The sequence below is a fragment of the Carcharodon carcharias genome, chromosome 22 (assembly GCF_017639515.1).
Source record: "Carcharodon carcharias isolate sCarCar2 chromosome 22, sCarCar2.pri, whole genome shotgun sequence".
Lineage (NCBI taxonomy): Eukaryota > Metazoa > Chordata > Chondrichthyes > Lamniformes > Lamnidae > Carcharodon > Carcharodon carcharias.
This window is the reverse complement of record NC_054488.1, coordinates 41633716-41654011: the sequence shown is the minus strand read 5'-3', so window position 1 is coordinate 41654011 and position 20296 is coordinate 41633716. Positions and strand designations below refer to the sequence as shown.

General features: G+C 42.5%; 1 protein-coding gene across 1 annotated transcript in view; it reads left to right on the top strand.

Annotated features, from left to right (window-relative positions):
- The window catches only part of LOC121293629 (protein sidekick-2-like), a 941309-nt gene that overhangs the window by 819323 nt on the left and 101690 nt on the right, over positions 1-20296 (top strand). The window contains exon 42 of the mRNA XM_041216767.1: positions 13345-13483. Coding sequence (XP_041072701.1) covers positions 13345-13483 — 139 coding nt within the window. The remainder of the gene's footprint in view (positions 1-13344; positions 13484-20296) is intronic.

Below are 20296 nucleotides of genomic sequence, written 5' to 3'. Positions count from 1 at the left end.
CTCTCTTGTCTTCTGGCGCTCGCTGTCAAGAATAACAAATATTTGTTGGGTGAAGAACCTGTACTCCAGGAAAGGAGTCAACACTCAGACTTGGAGACATTTTGTACCAGTACAATATACACCCAGCACATAATTAGTTTACTACTTCAGGCAATCCAAAATCTTAGAAGCAAAGAATTCTGTTGTGCTTTTTAAGTTTTTCTGGATGAAAATCAGATTACATGTATATCCGTCCATCCATTCCATCTGCAAGGCACATCTTATCTTGTTTAATAGTTGCGAGTGTATTTGCAGTTTCCCAACTGCAGACCTGAAGATGAACTTTAACTTTGGGCAAAGGACAGCTGATAGACTAGGGAAATCCATTCAAAATAAAGTTCTTATGTTAAAGGAAAAGTGTAAATGTGTGCCAAGAATACATCATCACAATATCAATGGTGCTGAAACTATATTTGTATTTCCTGAAAAACCAGTCAACAAATTATCCGTGAGTGTATTTTCAGCCAGCTGCTTCGTGTCTGATGTGAACTTGAGACACACGAGCTCTGAAACTTGATTTGTCAGTCAAAACTGGAAAACATCACATGATTGAATGTGGTTTTGTATATTATGAAATATCGGATTTCTTTTTTAAGTAAAACAAATCATATACGGTACCCAGTGTATGTTGACAGCACTACAAGCAAAAGTATAAGCTGGAATTTGACACATTCTCCCCAGGAGTGGACTGGTAGGTGGGGGGGCAGGGGACCTAAAATCAGGTAGCATGACAGAGGCCACCATGCCTGTCATCTACCCACCTCTACTGGAATTTTACCATCGGCAGGGTAAGCATTGGGCAGCCCACCTGTTCTTGGGCCAACTAATGGCCACTTAAAGGCCTCCTCCTACTGCCACTGGTATTTTACCAGCACCTGGGGTGCCCACACCACCTCAGGAGGCCACCAGGGTATACATAGCTGTGGGCTCAGAAAGGATTTCCTCCTGTCTGGGGATCCTGTGCCAACAGAAATCCCTCCCACTGCCCCCCACCCCCCAGAAAGGTGATCGCCACCCCTGCTTGTTCCCCCCACCCAGCCTCCCAGTTACACTCCTTGATCTCCTCACTGGGGCCTGACTGGCTCCAGTGCGGCCGTCCTGACTCAACTTGTACTTTGGCCTCCTGCATGGCTCCTCTTGTGGGACTGCTGCAGTCCCAGGAGTGGCCATCGCTCCCAGTGATGCACCTGGGATTGGAGAACTGCCGACAATCTGATTGGCCAGCAGCTTTGCAAGGCTGGGCATCTTCCCACACAGGGGTGGAAGCCACAACCTTAGCCACTCAACAACCAAACAGCCATTAAATTTGCTCTTATCTTTCCAGCCCTTTTCAGCCAGGGGTCACCACCTACGTGAAAAATTCCACCCACAGAGTACTCATTCCACGGGCATTAGGATGTAACACTGAGCATTAAAAGCAAGATATGAAATATTTGCTGCAGGGATTTTGAAAAAGGTCACTTGGGCGTATCCACAAGCCAAACAAATCTCTTTGTAGGTAAAATAATCAACACAAAGGGGTGGAAGACTAGTCTATTTCCATTATATTTTTCTTTACTAATTTTTTCCATTTCCTTTGTCTTCTGAAGGTTTTGAATCCTTGCAGGATCATTTATTCAATATATAAAGGATATCCTCCAGTACCTTGCCCAAATAGCCACTATTTACATGAGCCATGGCAGTGATTGTAAACAGGCTATTCAACTGCAGGCAGGCATCACAACCAAGCCTCAGCCTGTCTTTACTTGATGTTCAAGCACACACTTCTCACAGAAATTTCTGGAAAGTGATCAAGAGGAAACTTGATTGATTTCTTTGTTCTGACTTGAAGAGATAAGGGGCAATGTTACCACATCTGGCACTACAGTGGCTGAGATCAGCTAACTCACCAGAGTACAGGGGTTGCCATAGTCTATGCTGTTCAGATAATTATCAAATAAATTAATTGAACCATCAACTGTGTCAGCATCGACCATGGCTCAGTTGCAATACTCTTTCTTCTGAGTCAGAGCTTGTGGACTTGAGCACAAAAAATCTAGGCTGACATGCCAGTGCAGTACTGAGGGAAAACTGCAATTTCAGAGATACCATTTTTTGGATGCGATGCTTGACCAAGGCCCTCAAGTGGATATAAAAGATTTCCCAGCATTATTCAAAGTTTAAAGAAGAGCAGGATTGTTATTCCTGCTGTCCTGGCCAATATTTATTCCTTAATATTTATCCATTAATTAATGTCTAAAAACAAATTATTTAGTCATTATCACATTGCTATTCGCAGGAGCTTGTACAAACTGCCTGTCACATTTATTACATTATAACAGGACTATACCTCTGAAGTACTTCATTGGCTGCAAAGCACTTTTGGGGCATTCTGAGATCATGGAAGTGCTATATATATATATATATATATATATATATGAAAATCTTTTTTAAAATTGGAGAAACCATTTTGTGTCAATCTGGTGATCTGGCAATTTTGGATTACCTACCAGTTTGGAAATGCCTATGCTTATGATACCCTGTTGATCTTCCATGGTAGACTTGTAACAACACTCCAGCAACCTGGGAAAGGCACATTTCTGATTCCCCAGTGGTTTGGGTCTATTTCCCTGCAGGTTGGCCTGCTTGCAATTCCCTGACAGTACAGCCTTCGGTACTGATTTTCCGTTGTGAAGATGTGCATTGATAGAATTGAACAGTTACATATTTTAGCTCCTATGCAATTTTTATCAGGGGATCTGTCTAGCTCCGTAGTATCTAATAGTCTTGATAATGCATCAAAGTTTCCAAGGGTATGTTGTCATCAACCATCAGGAAGCACAGTCCAAACTGTTCTGTATCAGTTTCAGTCTTTTGAAGCGGATCTTCTTATTTATGTGTAGCAGATCTATCTATTTGTTGGCAACTCAATTCTAATTTATTGCAAGTTCACTTCTTCTTGAAATTCAGCAACATTTTACTAATAATTGTAAATAAGAAATGTGCTGTCTGGGAGGTATTTTGTTCTTGGTTAATTGTAGCTTTATGTTGATAAGGACATCTGTTATCTGTTAAGTGTGAGGGTCTGTAGGGTGAGCATTGCCGGACAGATTTGGAATGACTGAGGAAACACTTCTCATTTACAGCAAAGGATGCAGTAATAAATTCATTTGTTGAACTTGTGCCATCTGTATCAAAACTTATTCATGAAACCCGTTAGCACCTGAGAAACGGAAATGGCCTTTAGGCACAGGCTGGCGTTTGTAGCAAGGGAAGTCACAGCAAGCGAGAAAACAAGCCACAAATCTGGGACAGCTGTTAAGAACTATATTTCTGCCCAACTGTACAATATTCTGATTGTTTATTGAAAGATTGGTGTTGCGAAATACTCTGACCATTTTCTGGCTCCATATTCACAAATCAACTTTTTTTTAAAATGTTTGAAAGAAAAGACAATTTCAAAGTGATAGTGACGCAATTTGTGTATAACTGCTAGAACATTGATAAAAATTGTTAACTCTACAGGCTTCCACAATATATAATCAAAAAGCAATTTCATTTTTTTCACTGAAGAAACTGCTGAAATAAAGATACTTTATGCACACATTTATCAAAGTATCAAATTATATCAGATGATAGCTAGACTCTTTGTGGCATGATTAACTTTACAAATGCAGAAGTTCTGGAAGGAATGCAATGACATTTATTTCATTGCTTTATATTCTGAGTATTTGATTCTGTAGTAATCTACTGGCTATTGATTTCCTTTAGGGGAGCTAGCTGTCAGTCTAATTAATTCATTTCCTCCAAGGGAAGGCTTTATCCAATGATCAGTCACTTATCAGCATAGATTCTTTCTTCTAGACATCTGATTTTGATTTGGACCATCATCCCCCATTTCAAATCCACCTTCCGTATTAACAGCAATAGTGCAGTCTCACAGTAGATTGATGATGGATTAGTAACTTTTTTTTGCTGATAAAAAGATTGTGTCTAGTGCCTGTCTGGTTAAGTAAATTATTTTTGTAATCCACAGGTTTTAAGCATGGCACTTTTTTCTGGAAAGCTGTGTAGCTTTTCAAGTTGTTTTCAATCAGCACTCTTTGTTGAGGATTTCATTGTAATTTAGCGAGTAGCACAATGATATAAATATTGTCACATGAAATAAGGTAAATATTATTCTATGGAATCAAAATGCAACCAAATAGGTAGGAAAAACTGGTGTCGGTATCAGTAACAGACCCGCTAATAATGGCCACAGAAGAAGATATGGTTGTATCGCGTGGGCCTCAGTTGATGAGTTAAAGAGCAGATTTTGGCCTAAAATATGATTTGCTGTCAAGGTAGGTAAGCATGACCATTGGAATTTGATAGGCCCAAGCTCCATTTTTAAGTGTCATTGACATTTTGGCCAGCAAACATTTCATTTAGGGCAAAATAGATAGTTTGCTGGAATAGACAATACATAACTTGTTTGTCACATGCTACATTTAAGCAAACATGCAGTGGAAACCATGCATCCAAAATGGGCAATCTTAATGGAGCGCTTCACAGTGGATTGGTCCCAGATTTATACTAAGTGCGGTAGCGGGTGGGAAAAAGGACATTTTACTTGCTGGCCGCAATGGCAGCATTTCACGGCATATTGTCCCAATCCCACCTCATTAATAATGCATTCCCGGGAAACATGCCGCTTCGATGGTCGGCGGGCACTCATTCACCCACACGCCATCACCTCGCTGCTTCATCACGCTGGGCACCATGTTTAAAGTACAGCTGCATGAACACCTCTGAATGCTTCCAGACAAGGACTGCTGCAAAGAAGGCATGGCCCGAAAGGCAAGAAGACTGCAAACCACCAGTTTAATGACATGTCCTGCCAGCACCTTTTGGACACAGTGGAGGGCATGATGTCCTCTACCCCTACTCTGGCCGCATAACGGGCAGCAACATCACCAATCCAGCATGGGAGGTGGTAGCAGGGGTGGTCAGCGCCAACATCATACAATAGAGGACAGCCACCCTTTGCCAAAAAAGGATGAATGATCTCCTCTGTTCCGCCAGGCTAAGTCTCATCACTCTCAACTCATACACTCACAAACCCATCAAACATCCACAGGGATCCCACTCGCTGACAGTTCAAGGAAAATCACCATTCACTCTCACACACAACTTCATTGCCCTCATCGCATTCATGGGACCACTCAACACCCACACATGCCAGGCATACTTATCACTCTGTCCACCTCTATTCATGCAGGACAAGCTGGCAACAACAGGGAAAGATCACAGACTGGTGGAGGAATGCCTGAAATCAAGGTCCTCACAGACTTCGAAAATAGACTCATCCAGCTGGCTGGCGAGGACCTGGATTGTTCTTGTGCTGACAGTGAGGTTGGCGATGCTCTACCAAGTGAGGATCCAGCAGTGCAACATCCATCAGACAACCATGCTGTGAGTGATGTTTCCTGTTCTACAGTCCCCTACCATTCACTAATTATCTCCCCTTGCTTTCAGAGGCACATCTGGGAAATAGCCGATGAAGTCTACAACCCAGGGTCTCCAATCAAGCCCTGAAGAAACCTCAGAAGAGGAATCCGAAAGCTCTTTTATTGAAGACCCATCACAGTGCTCATCCACACTTTCCACTAGCACAAAGGCTACGCCTTGCTTTGGAGTAGCCTCAGGATCACAATCTGGTGAGCACATCGCACTGTCTGATCCATAGCAGGCAATGTCAGGGAATTCCTAGATCTCCGGCATGCAGAGGAATGCTGGAGGCCAGAAATCTGCTAAGTCCAAGTCAAATGACAAGTCTCTGGACTCGGTCATGTCTCGGTTGCTGAAGCTGCAAAGGCAAGCTCGGGAACATTAGGAAGGGATGTCCACTGCACTCCTCAGATTGCAAGGTGCGATGGAGGAGTCCATCTGTCTTCAGGCTGAGGTGATAGCCATCCAAATCCAGCACCACAGGCCAAGGAGGGTGCCACTTCCACATAGGATCTTGAAAGTGGGCAGGGGTCCTCCAGGTCTCGTCCCTCCAGAGGACACCCGCCAAGGTCATCACAGAGCATAGCAGTCAGCACATTGCCTTCATCTCTGCTGTGGATGTCAGGGGAGCACCACGATGTAACGGCAGAGTTAGGAAGGTTAAGAACGTTAAGTCCACAGCCTGGCATGGGTGATAATCACTTGTACATAATGCTCACTGTTGTAAATAAACTCCCAAGAATGTCTCCCTGCCAGTGGCACTTTGTTTCTGATGAGAGTGTTCCTGTCACTCAGATGTGAAATCTTGGTTCCTGCACAAGATAAAGGCAGGTGTCTCAGTCCAGGGCCTCTTCCCTGTACTTTATGCAGCCTTCAGGCCAAAGTGATGGTTCAGCCTTACACTCACTGGACACATTATTGATGCCTGCACCTCTGTGGTGCTTGTCATTGCTGCCATGTCATGGGCAGGCGTCAGAGCTCCCTCATTCTCTCTCTATGTGTTCTCAGCATCTATAAGGTGGGGCTGGCCGCCATCTCATTAGCATCGGTGACCAGTGACGCTGTGCTCCTGAAGGGGTCAGGTGCTGAAGGCTGACAAAGGATCAGGTGCATTTAAAGTTTCATGGCTGACTCTCCATGATATGAGCCTGATCACAGAGTGCAAGCGAGCTGCCCTCAGCCAGACAGGACTCAGGCATTCACAGACGTAATGTGAATATCTATAGTGTCCTCACTGCATGTCTTCATCATCCCCCTGGAATTGAGCGACTATTAGAGCCTTCACTGCATCTCTGTGACAGGAGCATTCTCACAGAGGGTATTTGCATTGCCATCAACCAGATTGGAGCCAAATGTTCACAGATGCATTGTGAGGATCTATGGTGCCTCCTTACTGCATTTCATCATCATCCCCCACAAATTTAGCAGCTGTGAGGGCTTCCCAAGTGTGCCTGCCTCATTTGGCCAGTGCAATGTCCTAATCGCTGTCATTTTCACCTTTGAGGACCTCCTCACCCTCACCGCTGTCAATGTCCTCTTCATCGGAGGATATGTCCAGATTCTCCATCTCCTCCTCAGTCAGCTCTTCTCCCTGTTGCAGCGCCAGTTTGTAAAGGCCGCAGCAGGCAGTGACGATATGTGACACCCTCTGTGGACTATATTGCAGGGCTCCAGCAGACCAGTCCAAGCACCAGAACCTCATTTCCAGCAACCCGAGGGTTTGCTTCACCAAGTGCGATTTGCAGCACGAGCCTTGCTTTGCTGCAGTCTGATGTCACAACAAGCCATCCCTGCAGTCTCTGTGGAGCCTGGAGGATGTCAGGGATCTGAGACCAATTGAGAATGTAGGAGTCGTGGACATTCCCTGGGAACCTTGCATACATCTGCAGGATGCATTTGTGGTAGTCACTCACCAGCTGAACAGTCAGCAAATGGTAGCCCTCACAGTTAATATAGTTGACCACTTGTTGCAGTGGAGATCTGAGCACCATGTGAGTGCAGTCGATGGCACCCTGCACCTGTGGGAAATCAGATCTGGGCAAATTGCAGCGCTCTTGCATCCTGGTCCCAGGCAAAATGCATGAACTTGTGTGTCTTTGCAAAGATGGCATCCGTGACCTCATGGATATATTTGTAGATGGAGGCTTGCGATGTCCTACAGAAGTCACCTATGGAGCCCTGAAAGGAGTCACTGGCATAAAAATTGAGCACAGAGGTCACTTTCATGGCCACGGGCAGTGGATGCACTGCAACAGGTGGCAGATGTAATCAACCAGTTCCCTAGGATGCACAGTCTTCGGTGACACGGGTTCTCGGTCACCTGCGGGAGTGAAAGGTGGCATCTATAGACCCTGGGTCTAGCTAGACATCAACCAGCGATGGCTCGCTATGGCTCTTCAGCAGCATTTGCAGGAGACCCAGCCGCCCGTTCTTCCTGATAGTGCTGCTCCTCCCTCTGCCAGGCTAGATGCCTTTGTCGCTCTCTTCTCTTTCGTCTCCGCTCTCTGTATGTCATGAGGCATGCAGCTCAGTCAAGGTGTTGATGTACTCCTCCTGCAGATGAAAGAGAGAGAAGTGTGGGTTAGCTTGAGTGTACAGCATGAGTCTGAAGGCCCCTTAATGCATCCCAGAGAGTGCTGGCCACCACTTGGATGACCATAGTTTAGTGTGCTGCATGGCTGCCCGAGATTCCACCCACCTCTGCCCCACTCCTGACTAATTGGTGGCAGCTTCGTCCATTGGACTGCATGCTGAGCCCTCAGCTCAGGTGCAAGTATTCTCCAAACCTGCACTGTAAGGCTGCACTGTTAACTTGAACCATGGGGGAGACTGGTGCAAACCTGAATGATGACATTGCAAGAGGCTGTGAGCGCCTCCACCAGTGACTGCAGATTGTACAACGTGTCCAGTCGTCCAACTGTTCTGCAGTCCACTAAAACGCTCATTAGTTTGCAGTCTGTGCCCGAGGGGTGAAAAGTTCAGGAGCATTTGGTCACAATTTCATGCCTCTGTTGCTTGAGTGGGCAGATAAGCTAGGGGCCCGACTCCAAGTATGCCACTGTGGCTGTGTCTGAACTGTCTCAGCTGCGGAGGAATGATCACTTTATACAATGTTTCTCTAATGCGTGGCCACTTCCCTTCCTGTTATCCCACACGTGCTTTGCTCTACCATCAACCACAGTGCAGCGCTTGCCCACCCCATCAATTCACCTCAACTGCAGGGCAGCTCTTGCCCACCGCCCCAAGTTGACTCAACTGCAGTACAGCCTTTGCACACTCAGTCCAGCTTGCCTCAACAACAGGGTAGCCCTTGTCCTGTCAGTCAGCCAAGAAAAAGCGACTTGCCTGTGCCCTCACCTGAATGCATGACACCTCAACCTTGAAGCCCAGCAGGTGACCCTGATGACTGCTGCGCATTGTTAGTGTGCACTCACCTCAGAGTTCCTTTCAAAGTGCAGGCCGCCAAGTGCATGCCTTATATATGCTGCTGTGAAACACATCGGTGTGGTGTTCAGATGATCCAGCGTGGGGCAGGGCTGATTCTGGCGAGCTGGGATTATGATAATATGCAGATGTGTTACAATAAGGTTCCTGACGTCCAATGGCAGAAAATGTGGCCTGCCATTGACGGGCAGAGCAGATAATTGCAAACTGGTTTCACGTTGTCGTGAAACCGATTTTTGACCTTCTCGCCATATTGTCCGCTCATGCCGCCAAACGTGCTCAATGACAGCGGGCACGGAAAAGTCCGCTCTTTATTTGAAATATATATTTGCAATATTGCACTGTCACAGTTGGGTGGTTAATGAGTACATTTTTACTCGCAAATTAGGCACAATGCAACAGAATATGCTCATTAACATTTGCTGATCTTTGATTAATTAAATGTTCTCACAATGCTGTATTTCTAAGGACAACATTATTAGCCACAAAAGACTCTGATTCATTAAGTTTAGTTATCCTCAAGGTCAAATATTTTTGGAAGATGCATATTTAAACAGTCTAAGCACTTTCAAACATTGTGCATTCAATAAATATTATTGAACTACTGAGTGCAGCTGCACATGTAATATATTTTGGTCAGCAACAATGTCACATTTTTCTTTATCTCTTAATGGCTGGTGACACATCAGTGCCCCGTTTTCATCCCACCCCCCTCCAACCATACATGCTGGAAAATCATAGTAGCTTTAAATTTATTCAGATTCTCTCATGTCAACAATAATCAGCAGCAGAAATATTGCACTGGATTTAACCCACCCCACCAGCCCTACAGGAATGAGGCCAGGCCCTTTAAAATGGAGCCTGCAGTCATATTTTAGCTGCCATTTTAAATGTTCATTGTAGTTATGTGGCTGAGACACCCAACAGATGCAGCTGGGAGCATCATAAATCAAATTATGTCAGTGGGATCTCAATTGCATTTTAGCATAGGCCCCATGCAGCAGAGAAGTCAACCTGACCAGGTGGAGGGAGGTCAACAATTGTTGAGAGGAGATTATAAGGTAAGTGGAAAACTTTCCTTTTGTGGGTTGAGGAGGAGCAGGAAAGTCGCAGCCTCCCCTGGTCTGACAGCCCCCTCATTGCCTCCAGAAACCCAACCCTACAACTTATCTAAGATAAAAGCAAAAAACTGCAGATGCTGGAAATCCAAAACAAACAAAAATAAAAATACCTGGAAAAACTCAGCAGGTCTGACTGCATCTACGGAGAGGAATACAGTTAACGTTTTGAGTCCATATGACTCTTCAACAGAACTGTTGAAGAGTCATACGGACTCGAAACGTTAACTGTATTCCTCTCTGCAGATACTGTCAGACCTGCTGAGTTTGTCCAGGTATTTTTATTTTTGTTTTTGCCTACAACTTATCTGTTGTCTTATCTGGTATCAACTTATCAACTTATCTGATATCTTATCTACAACAAATCTGTTGTGGTTTTTAAAAAATCCCCACCCCTCACTGCCCTTGCTTGGAGTCCTTTTAACTTCATCGCTGCTGACATGAGCTGACTCAACACAAGGATCTTACTAGAGCTTTTATTTACCTAACTGTCAGGACCATTAGAATTTATTTTCTGTTTACAGACGATGACCTTTACAATGTATATTCACTGAGTCACAAATGCTTCAGAATGACTGCACATTGTGCATTTAAAGTTACAAACTAGTTTCCCAATGTCATTGCTTTGAATTAATTATTCAACCAGTCAGATTGCAAAAGCATTGTCATGTATTTAAATCATTTTTGAACTGAAATAATTACTTGATTTCAAGGTCTGCATTATTTGAACTAATTTATACTTTGCTTGGTCATTTTCAGGATTAGAGTCAAATTTACAAAGCTAAAGAATATATGTTTGATTCATTTAGTTCTACTCATTGTAATGTAAGATCTAATTAAGATCAGGCTGTTGAAAAGCAGATGTTTTACTCAATCATTTGAGTTTCTGCTAATTTACAGCTTTTTGTACCATTGTGTGAATCTGAACTTCATGGCTGCAGATCAGTTAACAGATCAGTTAGGAGTAGCAGAAATACATTGTAAAATGCTACTTAGTTAATATCTTAGGTTAATTAAATTTTTTAGTGAGTATAATATTCCTGCAGGAAGCAACAAGGTGACAACCATTGGTGACGTAATCTTACATTGGTACAGTATCAATAAAAACAGGAGCTCCCTAGCAGGACACGACCACTCAGGCTCAAGGTAAGGGAGAATAATCACAGTCACAAGTCATCCAGGTTTTTTAAAAATTAGAATCTGGGAAATTAGCAAGATCACAAGCAATCTTATGAATCTTAATTCACCTATCCAGAACAATACTATCTTTCGGCCATTGCTGCATTTAGTTGTTTTTTTTAAATAATTTCAGGGGTTTTCAACCCCCATCAATCTCTCTCTCCCAGAAGTCCATTCCATGTCTTGATTCCTCTCTACATTATGACGAACCTCCTGATATCAGTTGGGCCTGGTTCCACTTTCCCTATTAAAAAGTTTGGCCTGCAATGTCGCCACAACAGAGAGCCCCTCTGTCATTGCAAAAATGCCAGAAATGGCTAAAACTTCTAAGTCCCATCCCTAAACCCAGTATTTTCCATCTTTGCCGGGGTGGGGCTGGAGTTGGGCCGGGGTTTGACCGTGCATGATTCATGGTGGCAGCTGACAATTTAAATCACCGGCTGCCTCCACTGAAGTGAGATTTCGGAAGACCAGGAGTGTGAAATCTGAGTGCAGATTAGAACAGGTAAGAGGAGGTCTGAATTTTATGGACTCTTATGGATAGCCAGGGTACCCCTTTGTGAGAGGTAAGGCATCCTTTAATTATGCACTTTTTATGCACAAACCCATTGGAGCTGTCAAGAAACTGTCCAACTGTCAAGAACTGTCAAGGAAATGTTAAGGAACTGTCCAGTTGCCAGGAAGCTGTGCAGGATCTACCCAGCTGTCAGGAAATGTTAAGTACCTATCCAGCTGTCAAAGTTATCCAGGAAGTGTCAAACCTGTCAAAGCTACCCAGTAAGTGTCAAAACTCTCAAGGAACTGTTCAGGGATACTAGGTGAGTTGGCATGGAGGGGGAAAGAGCAAAGTGTGGTGGGGGCATGGATTGGCATGAAATAACACCAAATTGGCATGAGGGTATGTGAGCAATAGGGTGTGGGTAGAGGGGCACAGTTGGAATGGGGATGTGAGGGACCATGGGGACTGGGTAGAGGGTAACTGAGTTGGCATAGGAATGTGGGGGCCATTGGGGATGGGTGGGGTGCATGGACTAGCATGGATGGGATATAGGGAGTGTGTGAGGGGGTGAGGGCTGGTGGGATGGTTATATTTGATTATTTTTTGTTTATTGCAACACAGTGCAAGGGCACAGAGGCAAGCCTTGTGCTCAGCCCGCCTCCACACCTGGCAGCCTGCAGATTCAATCCAGGATCACCTGCCCCAAATCCCATTTCTCCCTTCCTTTAAAGTCCTTCATAATGGCCCAGGTTTTATAGTCAATGGCAAAGCAAAGGAACTCACCTCTGATCTAAAAAAAACCTGCTCATTAAAAATGAGTGCTCTCTGTTGTGTGGATTTCCCCTTTCCTGGTGGATGTTTAAATATGATGCAAAGTCAATGGGATCTCCAGGCCTCCAGCAACAGTAATGTCTCCAGCAGGGTAAGTACTCAATCACATTGAGGTATTCTCACAGGTGGGAAACCAGGAACCTAAAAGCACAGATTGTCCTTCACTTCTAACTTAAATTTTCAGGTAGCAAAATAATGATGATTAAATTAAGATGGAAACTAAAATAACATAAACTTTTAAAATGTGATTTTTAGCATTAATTTTGAAATTGGTATACAGAGTAAAAACCCAGTTGGACCTCATTTAACAAGGAGTGACTTTTTCAAGGGCTTTTACAGCAAAACTAACAGCATAAAAATAGAGGTTTTCTTCAAGTTTTGTTAATGGATTGCAGCCTGGAGGGAACCTCCACAGCGCACTGTATGGGGGAATGTAGAATCACTGATGACACTGAATTTATGAACCATCAGGTTTCACCGTCAGTAACACAGCAAAGTCCAAGGCATTATATAATTTACAAAGCAGCTTTTATCCATAGAAACAAACTTGTGAAAGCATATTTTTCTTAATTTTGTGGACATCCAGGAAAGTTGCTGAAATCAGGTGGAATATGTGAACAGTTTTCCCAAAGTGACGGGATTTGTTCCTCAGAAGATCTATTCTAATTGTCAACACACTGATGTTAATTGCACTGAGGATAAGACCATAATACATCAAGTGTTGACTTTAGTGAAATTGATTTTCAACTTTATGTTCTATTTCAGGGAACAACACAAAGGCTGGCGCACTGGCTCATGAAGAAATCATGAGCCTAGACAATGGACGGTTCCCAGCACTGGAACTCAACAACAGACGACTTTCAGTGAAGAATTCCTTCTGTAGAAAGAATGGTATCTACAACAGGTAGCCACCATCGCTCACAATTTTTAAAAAAAATGTTAAGTGTCACCAGCTGATGGGTGAGTGAAGTAAGATTCAGGGACTGGTTTAAAATTAGGGTTGCCATCATTTGCCAACTCCAAACTGAACATAGAATGAGGCTGATGGGAAGTGGAAGGGGCAGGCACTGCTTCAGATTATTTTTTAAATTGCATGTATTAAGGCAAATTCCTTTATTAATGACTTATTATATCAGCCCAACACTTAGTAACAGATACATATATTTCTTTGCATCTTCTCTCCTCTTTCTCTGTTTTGTGAGATTTCTGGATTCTTGCATATTTGCCTGTTTCTTTGGATTAGATGCAGTGCTTATGCTTTCCTAATATAATGCTCTTTATTTGTATTATATTCTGTATCCAGCCTTTGTATTAATTTATTTGGAGCCATTTCCATGCTTCCTAGTTAACATGTAAAATCATTTTTTTGAGTCTTTGTTTATATTATTTTGCTGGACTGTCTTGCTACTTATGACTGATTTAATAGTTTTACTGTATTATATTGTGTATTTATTATTACTTTTGTCCCTGGTTCTTATATTTATTTGAAGGCAATATCCGTGCTGCCTCACATACTGCCCCAGATCTGATTATATTTGCCTGTTAGATGAACCTCCTCTTCATAATCAAGACTAGACCCAACATTAGACAAGAAGCCAGATCACACTAGTTGCACACTCTAGATCTTGTCTAAATGAGCCTGTTCTCAGTTGTGCCTTGTTTGTGCCTTACACTACCTTGCTCTGTGAGGTGGTCCTACATTGTTCATCAATCACACTCCATTTCATCAAAAGCCACTGTTTCTGTGACCCCAGATTTCATAACTACCTTCTAGGACAGCGTCTACTCTCCTTGCTGGTGGGGCATTGGATTTAATTTCAAGGCCTTGATCATTTTGCAGACATGGGAACAATTCAAATCAGCCCAATTTTGATATTTTACTTTAAATCATGGAATACCAATGAAAGAAAATCTGGACAAAATAGTAGAACTCCAAATTGTTGTCAACGGTTTAGATTAAAAATATATCTTTTAAAATGGGTCATTGGATCAAAACTGGACAGATGGCAACCCTAATTAAAAAATACTCTTATAATAAAAGTCTGCATTCCAGTTCTTTCTGGTGTTGATTTTATCTACAAGCTATATTTTGATTATAATAGCAAACAACAATCTGAATCAACAAGAAAAACACTGGGAAGTTGAAATAAAAACTACTTGCTGGTGGGTTTTGCTGTGCAAATGTTCTTGTCAGAATTCCCACAATTATAAAAATAATGTTTGATAGTTTTCAAATGTGAATATGCAGTGATGAATTAACATGTCTACCAAAAGATCACCTGGCTCCCACTCTCACTTTCCATTCCATCTGTCCTTCGAATGATTTTCATGACATCTACTTTGAATTTGACTTTCTTTCTGTGGCTCCAAAATGGGGTATATATTCTTAAAAGGTTATACATGTGCACAAAGTATACACAGCCTGGTGGTGCACGGGCTTCACTTTTTTTAAATGCAGGTTTACCGGAGGCCTTGCCCAGAGTAGTATTATGTCACAATGGCTTGGAAGATCCATGCTAAATTTCCATTCCAGTCAGCTAATCTCAGTTTAAGTCATATTGGGCTTCTACAATTGGCTGCTTTGTTCTTTCTGGGTTAAGGAGAGAAAATTCTGTCAGGTTTTTAAAATTTAGATTGCCACCCAGTAACTCTTGCTGGAAAGGACACATATATTGACTAGTGTATGGGTCAGAATTGAAGTCAGTTGTTATGGCCTTCACCATTGAATAGCTTCACATTCAGGTTCACATAAAATGATTGGAAGCTCGGGAAGACATTGGAGAGGACAAGAATTCTTACTTTTAGGAGAGGGGGGAGAAAATAACTTTTTGGAGCTCCCTTTTAAAGTCATGACAAGTGCACCAAATCTTAAATGTGTCCCATGAAAATTATTTGAAGGCATCTGGCATGAGAGCAGGATTATAGGCCATGTTGTTTTGCTGAAATCACCATCTTTTCTCTGTTGTGATGAAGCCAGACTGCTGTAGAATAGGGTGATTCAAGTAGCAAATGGAAGATACTTCAAATTTCCTTGATGCTCTCAAATGCATCTGTGTAGTACAAACCTGACACAAGTTCACTAATAAATAAATGAAAGCCTGTACACTGCTCAAACTCTATTAGTGAATAAAAGGCCCAGAATAAACAAAATGGGAGACTCTGCTTCATTTTGTTCATCAATGGATTAATAAACATTCCTATCACTTATAGTACCTGTATTTAAATCTAATCCAGGGAGATCTGCCTAAAAATGTCATCTCGTAAGTAATAGAGATGAAATTGATGATATTTCAATTTTTTTTCATGTTGATTTCCAAATGTTAATTTAAATCAAATATCACTACAACAGCTTGTATTTATATTCTGCCTTTAACATAGAAAAAATACCATATATACTTGTCTAAAAGTCTAATCTTTGAGACCCATTTTCTAGGCAAAAAAGACTTTTCCACAAGTAATGTTTTCAAGGGGCTTATTTTCAACTTCCAATGCTTGCAGCTCACAGAGCCAGCAGAGAACCATGCTAGGTTTTCAGTCTTTGTTCCAATTTGCTTTCAAGGGGCTCACTTCCAACTGCCGATGTGTGTGGCTCACTCAGCCATCCAGTTACTCCATACAGATATCTTTTGGGCTGGTGCGCACTGACTCTGCAGTTTGTTCCGATCTTACCTCCGCCATTTCAATGAGAAATTAAACTTTTACTAAAGCTCCCCGATATCTCAGTGGGCAAATTGCACTGATGCAGGAAGATCAGCAAACTCCTGCTGCAAATCCTGGTCTCTGCTGTGTTACTCTGAACGCAGAGTGGGGCAATGAGCTGAGTCAGAGTGAAGTGTCCTTGGACAGTCAGGGGTCAACTCTTACACAAAGTATGTGAAAAATTAAGGATTTTTGGCTAGAAGTCAGAGGTTGACTTTTACATGAGATTGACTAATATGACTATATATGGTATCTTGAAATGCTTCAGAGCATAAGAGCAAAATGAATGTCGAGACCAGGAAGATGATATTGAGAGAACTTAGTTGAAGAAGTGAGCTTTAAAGAGTGCCTTAAAAAAGGAGAGGCAGATGAAGAGGATGAAGAGATGAGAGGAAGTTCCAAAGCCTCTGGCCCAGGTGACTGAAGGAATGGCTGCCAATGGTGGAATGAAAGGAGGAGAAGTTGTCCAAAAGACCAAAGTTAGGCAGGATTGAGTGGGTTGTAAGGATTCAGGAGCTCACAGAGCTTTGGAAGGGCAAGGCTATGAAAGGATTTCAACATAGATGAGAATTTTAAATTTATGGCATCAGGAAACCAGGAGCCAGCCCACCGAGGACAGGGGTGATGAGTGAACAAGGTTTGGTTTGTGGACACAAGCAGAAAGATTTTGGATAATCTAAGGTTAACACGGAGTTGAGGCTGGCCAAGGGAACAATGGAATAGTTGAGTCTGGAGGTGACAGGTCGGATAAGGCAGAAGTGGAATTGGGGATGTTATGGAGGTAAAAGTTAGTGGTCTTTATACCGAAAAATATATTGATTCAGAAACACAGTTCAGTGTTGAATAGAGGTCCCAGTTTGTCTAATATCTTGTGTGTGTCTTAGTGGCAAGGGAACATTGGAACAGGAGTAAGCCATTTAGCCTCTCAAGCTTGTTCCGCTATTCAATAAGATCATGGCAAATCTGCAACCTTAATTTATATATCCATCTTTGACCCATATCCCTTAATAATTTTACTTTAAAAAATGTCTATCGATCTCAAATTTAAAATTAGCAGTTGATCTGGCATCAACTGCAATTTGCAGGAGAAAGTTCCAAACTTCTTCTATCCTTTGTGTGTAGATGTGTTTCCTAATTTCACTCCTGAAAAGTCTGGCTCTAATTTTTAGACTGTGCCATCTAGTCCTAGACCTTCCAACTAGCTGAAGTAGTTTCTCTCTATTGGCCCCATCTGTTCCCGTTAATATCTTAAAAACTTCCATCAAATCATCCCTTAACCTTCTAAATTCCAGGAAACACAACCCTACTTTGTGCAATCTCTCCTCATAAATTCAGCCTCAGAGTCCAAGTATCATTCTGGTATCTACCCTACACTCCTTCCAAGGACAATATCCTTCCAGAGATGTGGTGCCCAGAACTAGCCACAGTACTCCAGGTGTGGTCTAACCACAGCTTTGTATAGCTGAAGCATGACTTCTACCCCCTTGTATTTTAATCTAATAAGATATAAAGGCATGCATTCCATTAGCCTTTTGATTGTTTTCTGTACCTGTTCATTACATTTTAATGATTCAGGTACATAGACCCCAAATTTCTTCCACTCTTTCTAGCTTTTCACTATTTAGAACATACTCTATTCTAACCTTATTAAGGCCAGAGTGGATGGTTTCACATTTACTACATTGAAATTAATTTGCCACAGCTTTGGTTATTCAATTAATCTATCAATTCCTCATTGTAATTTTATGCTTCCACCTACACTACTAACAATGTTGCCTCTACTTATGTGCTCAGCAAATTTGGGTATGTGGTTTTCTATTCCATCATCTAAGCTATTAATATTATGGTGAATATTTGAGGCCCTATACAGATCCTTGTGGGACACAACTAGGCACATCCTGACAATTAGCGTACCTCTATTGCTGTCTCCTAACACTCAGCCTGTTTCTGAACCAGGCCAATAATTTGCCTTCAACTCCACGAGCTTCACCTCGAGCTAACCATCTCTATGAGGGGCATTATTAAATGTCTTTTGGAAATCCATATACATAACATCCCTAGTCATTTTTCTATTCACTACTATAGTTATTTCTTTAGATAATTCAGTCAGGCATGACTTACCCTTTACAAATTCATGCTGATTCTCTCTAATCAGCTGAAAATTTTCTTGGTGTTATATCACTCATCCATAATTATAAACTCCAATAATTTCCTGACAGCAGATGTTAGGCTAACTGATCTATAATTCCCAGGTTCCCCCCCTCCATCCCCTACCTTTCTAAACAGAGGAGTAACAGGCACAATTTTCCAATCTAAGGGAATGGCTCCTAAACCAAGAGAACTTTGGAAATGCCCTAACTATAATCTTCCAATGATCTCATCTACTTGCTTAAAATGCTGGGATGGAAGCCATTATTTTCTTCAAATTACAGTTAGTGACTTGTGTTAGTTAATTTTACTGAGTCTCTATCCCTGATTTAGTATTAGTTTCCTTGGCAACGTCTGACATGCTGAACTCTTCCTCAATTTAAATACTGTTGCAAAGTAATTATTCAACAAGTATGCCATTTCCTTATTTTTATTGATAATATGCCATCATCAGTTTTCACAGAGCCTTATTGCTCCTGAGCATCCTCTTTTCCCTAATATAACTGAAAACACTTTTATCTTGATTTTCATATCCCTTGCAAGTTTCTTTTCCTATTCCCTTTTTGCAGTTCTTATCTGTTTTACCAATCTTTGCTGTTTTTTGTATCCTTTCCCATTTGCCAGCATCTGTGCTTTTTTGCATTTTTATATTCCTTTAGTTTATATTCTTTTAGTTTTTTTTGTTGTTTTTTCTTTTAGACATCCAAGACTGTTTATTTTGGGTAAGTAGACCTTCTGCCTCTACATGTAACTTCCGAGTTCCAGGGCAGTGTGTCTGAGAGATACCCCAAGATGTGCTCCTCTCTCCACCCACACAGGCGGCGCTGAGCATTACGCTGGCCGAGCCTTAATTGGCCCGGCCACGTAAAATGGTGGCATGCAGCCGATCGCGGGTGGCAATCAACTCCATGTCCACTCCCAACCCGCCCGCCATAGGAAAAATCCAGGCCCTTGTTACATGCTTGTCTGATATTTGCATTTATACAATCTAGTCCTGCCTGGAGACCTAGGCACAACACCCACTACAATCCAATTTCTCTTGCGATTCTTAATTCTACTCATAAAGTCTCCACTGCCTCTTTTTATATCCTCTCATATCATTGAAGTGATTTCATCCTTACTCACTAAGACTACACCTGTCCCTTCAACATGTTTCCCATCCTTTCTGTTGGCCTCATAACTTTGTATATTTAGTTCCAAGTCCTGACCATGGGCAGGATTTTCCCCCCGTCGGGGGTGAAGTTGAAGGGCGGGTGCGTCGGCGCACTTCCAATCGGCGCCCCCAATCGGGGCCACAGCGCCATTTTACGTGGGTGGGCCAATTAAGGCCCGCCCAGTGCGACGTCCGCACGGAATCCCAAAATCGAGAGTGCGCTCTTTTGCACATGCGCAGGAAAGAGCGCACTCATCTTCCTGAGGCTAAGTGCCGCCTCAGCGAGATCGGCTGTTCTGTCACAAATATTAAAAACAGAAAAAAAAAATTCCTGACATGTCCCCTCATGTGACACTGTCACATGAGTTGGAACATGTCCATAATTTTTACAAAAACTTTAATAAGTTTTTTAAAAACCTACATGAAACCTCATCCCGCCCGTGGATGAGGCTTCATGCTTTTTCTAATTCATGCCAGGGCTCCTGGCCTGCCCGCCAACCTTAAGGTTGGACGGGCAGGTTCATTAATTAGTTTAATTACTCTATCAATGGCCTCAATTGGCCATTGACAAGTTGGCGGGCGTGCAGCTGATTTTGCTGCACCCCCGCCTACCGGAAAATTTAAATGGGACGCAGTGACGTCGGGAGTTCTGTCCGATGTCACCGTGCATCATTTTACGTGTCAGTGAGCGGGCCCCGACCCCGCTCACTGACGGGA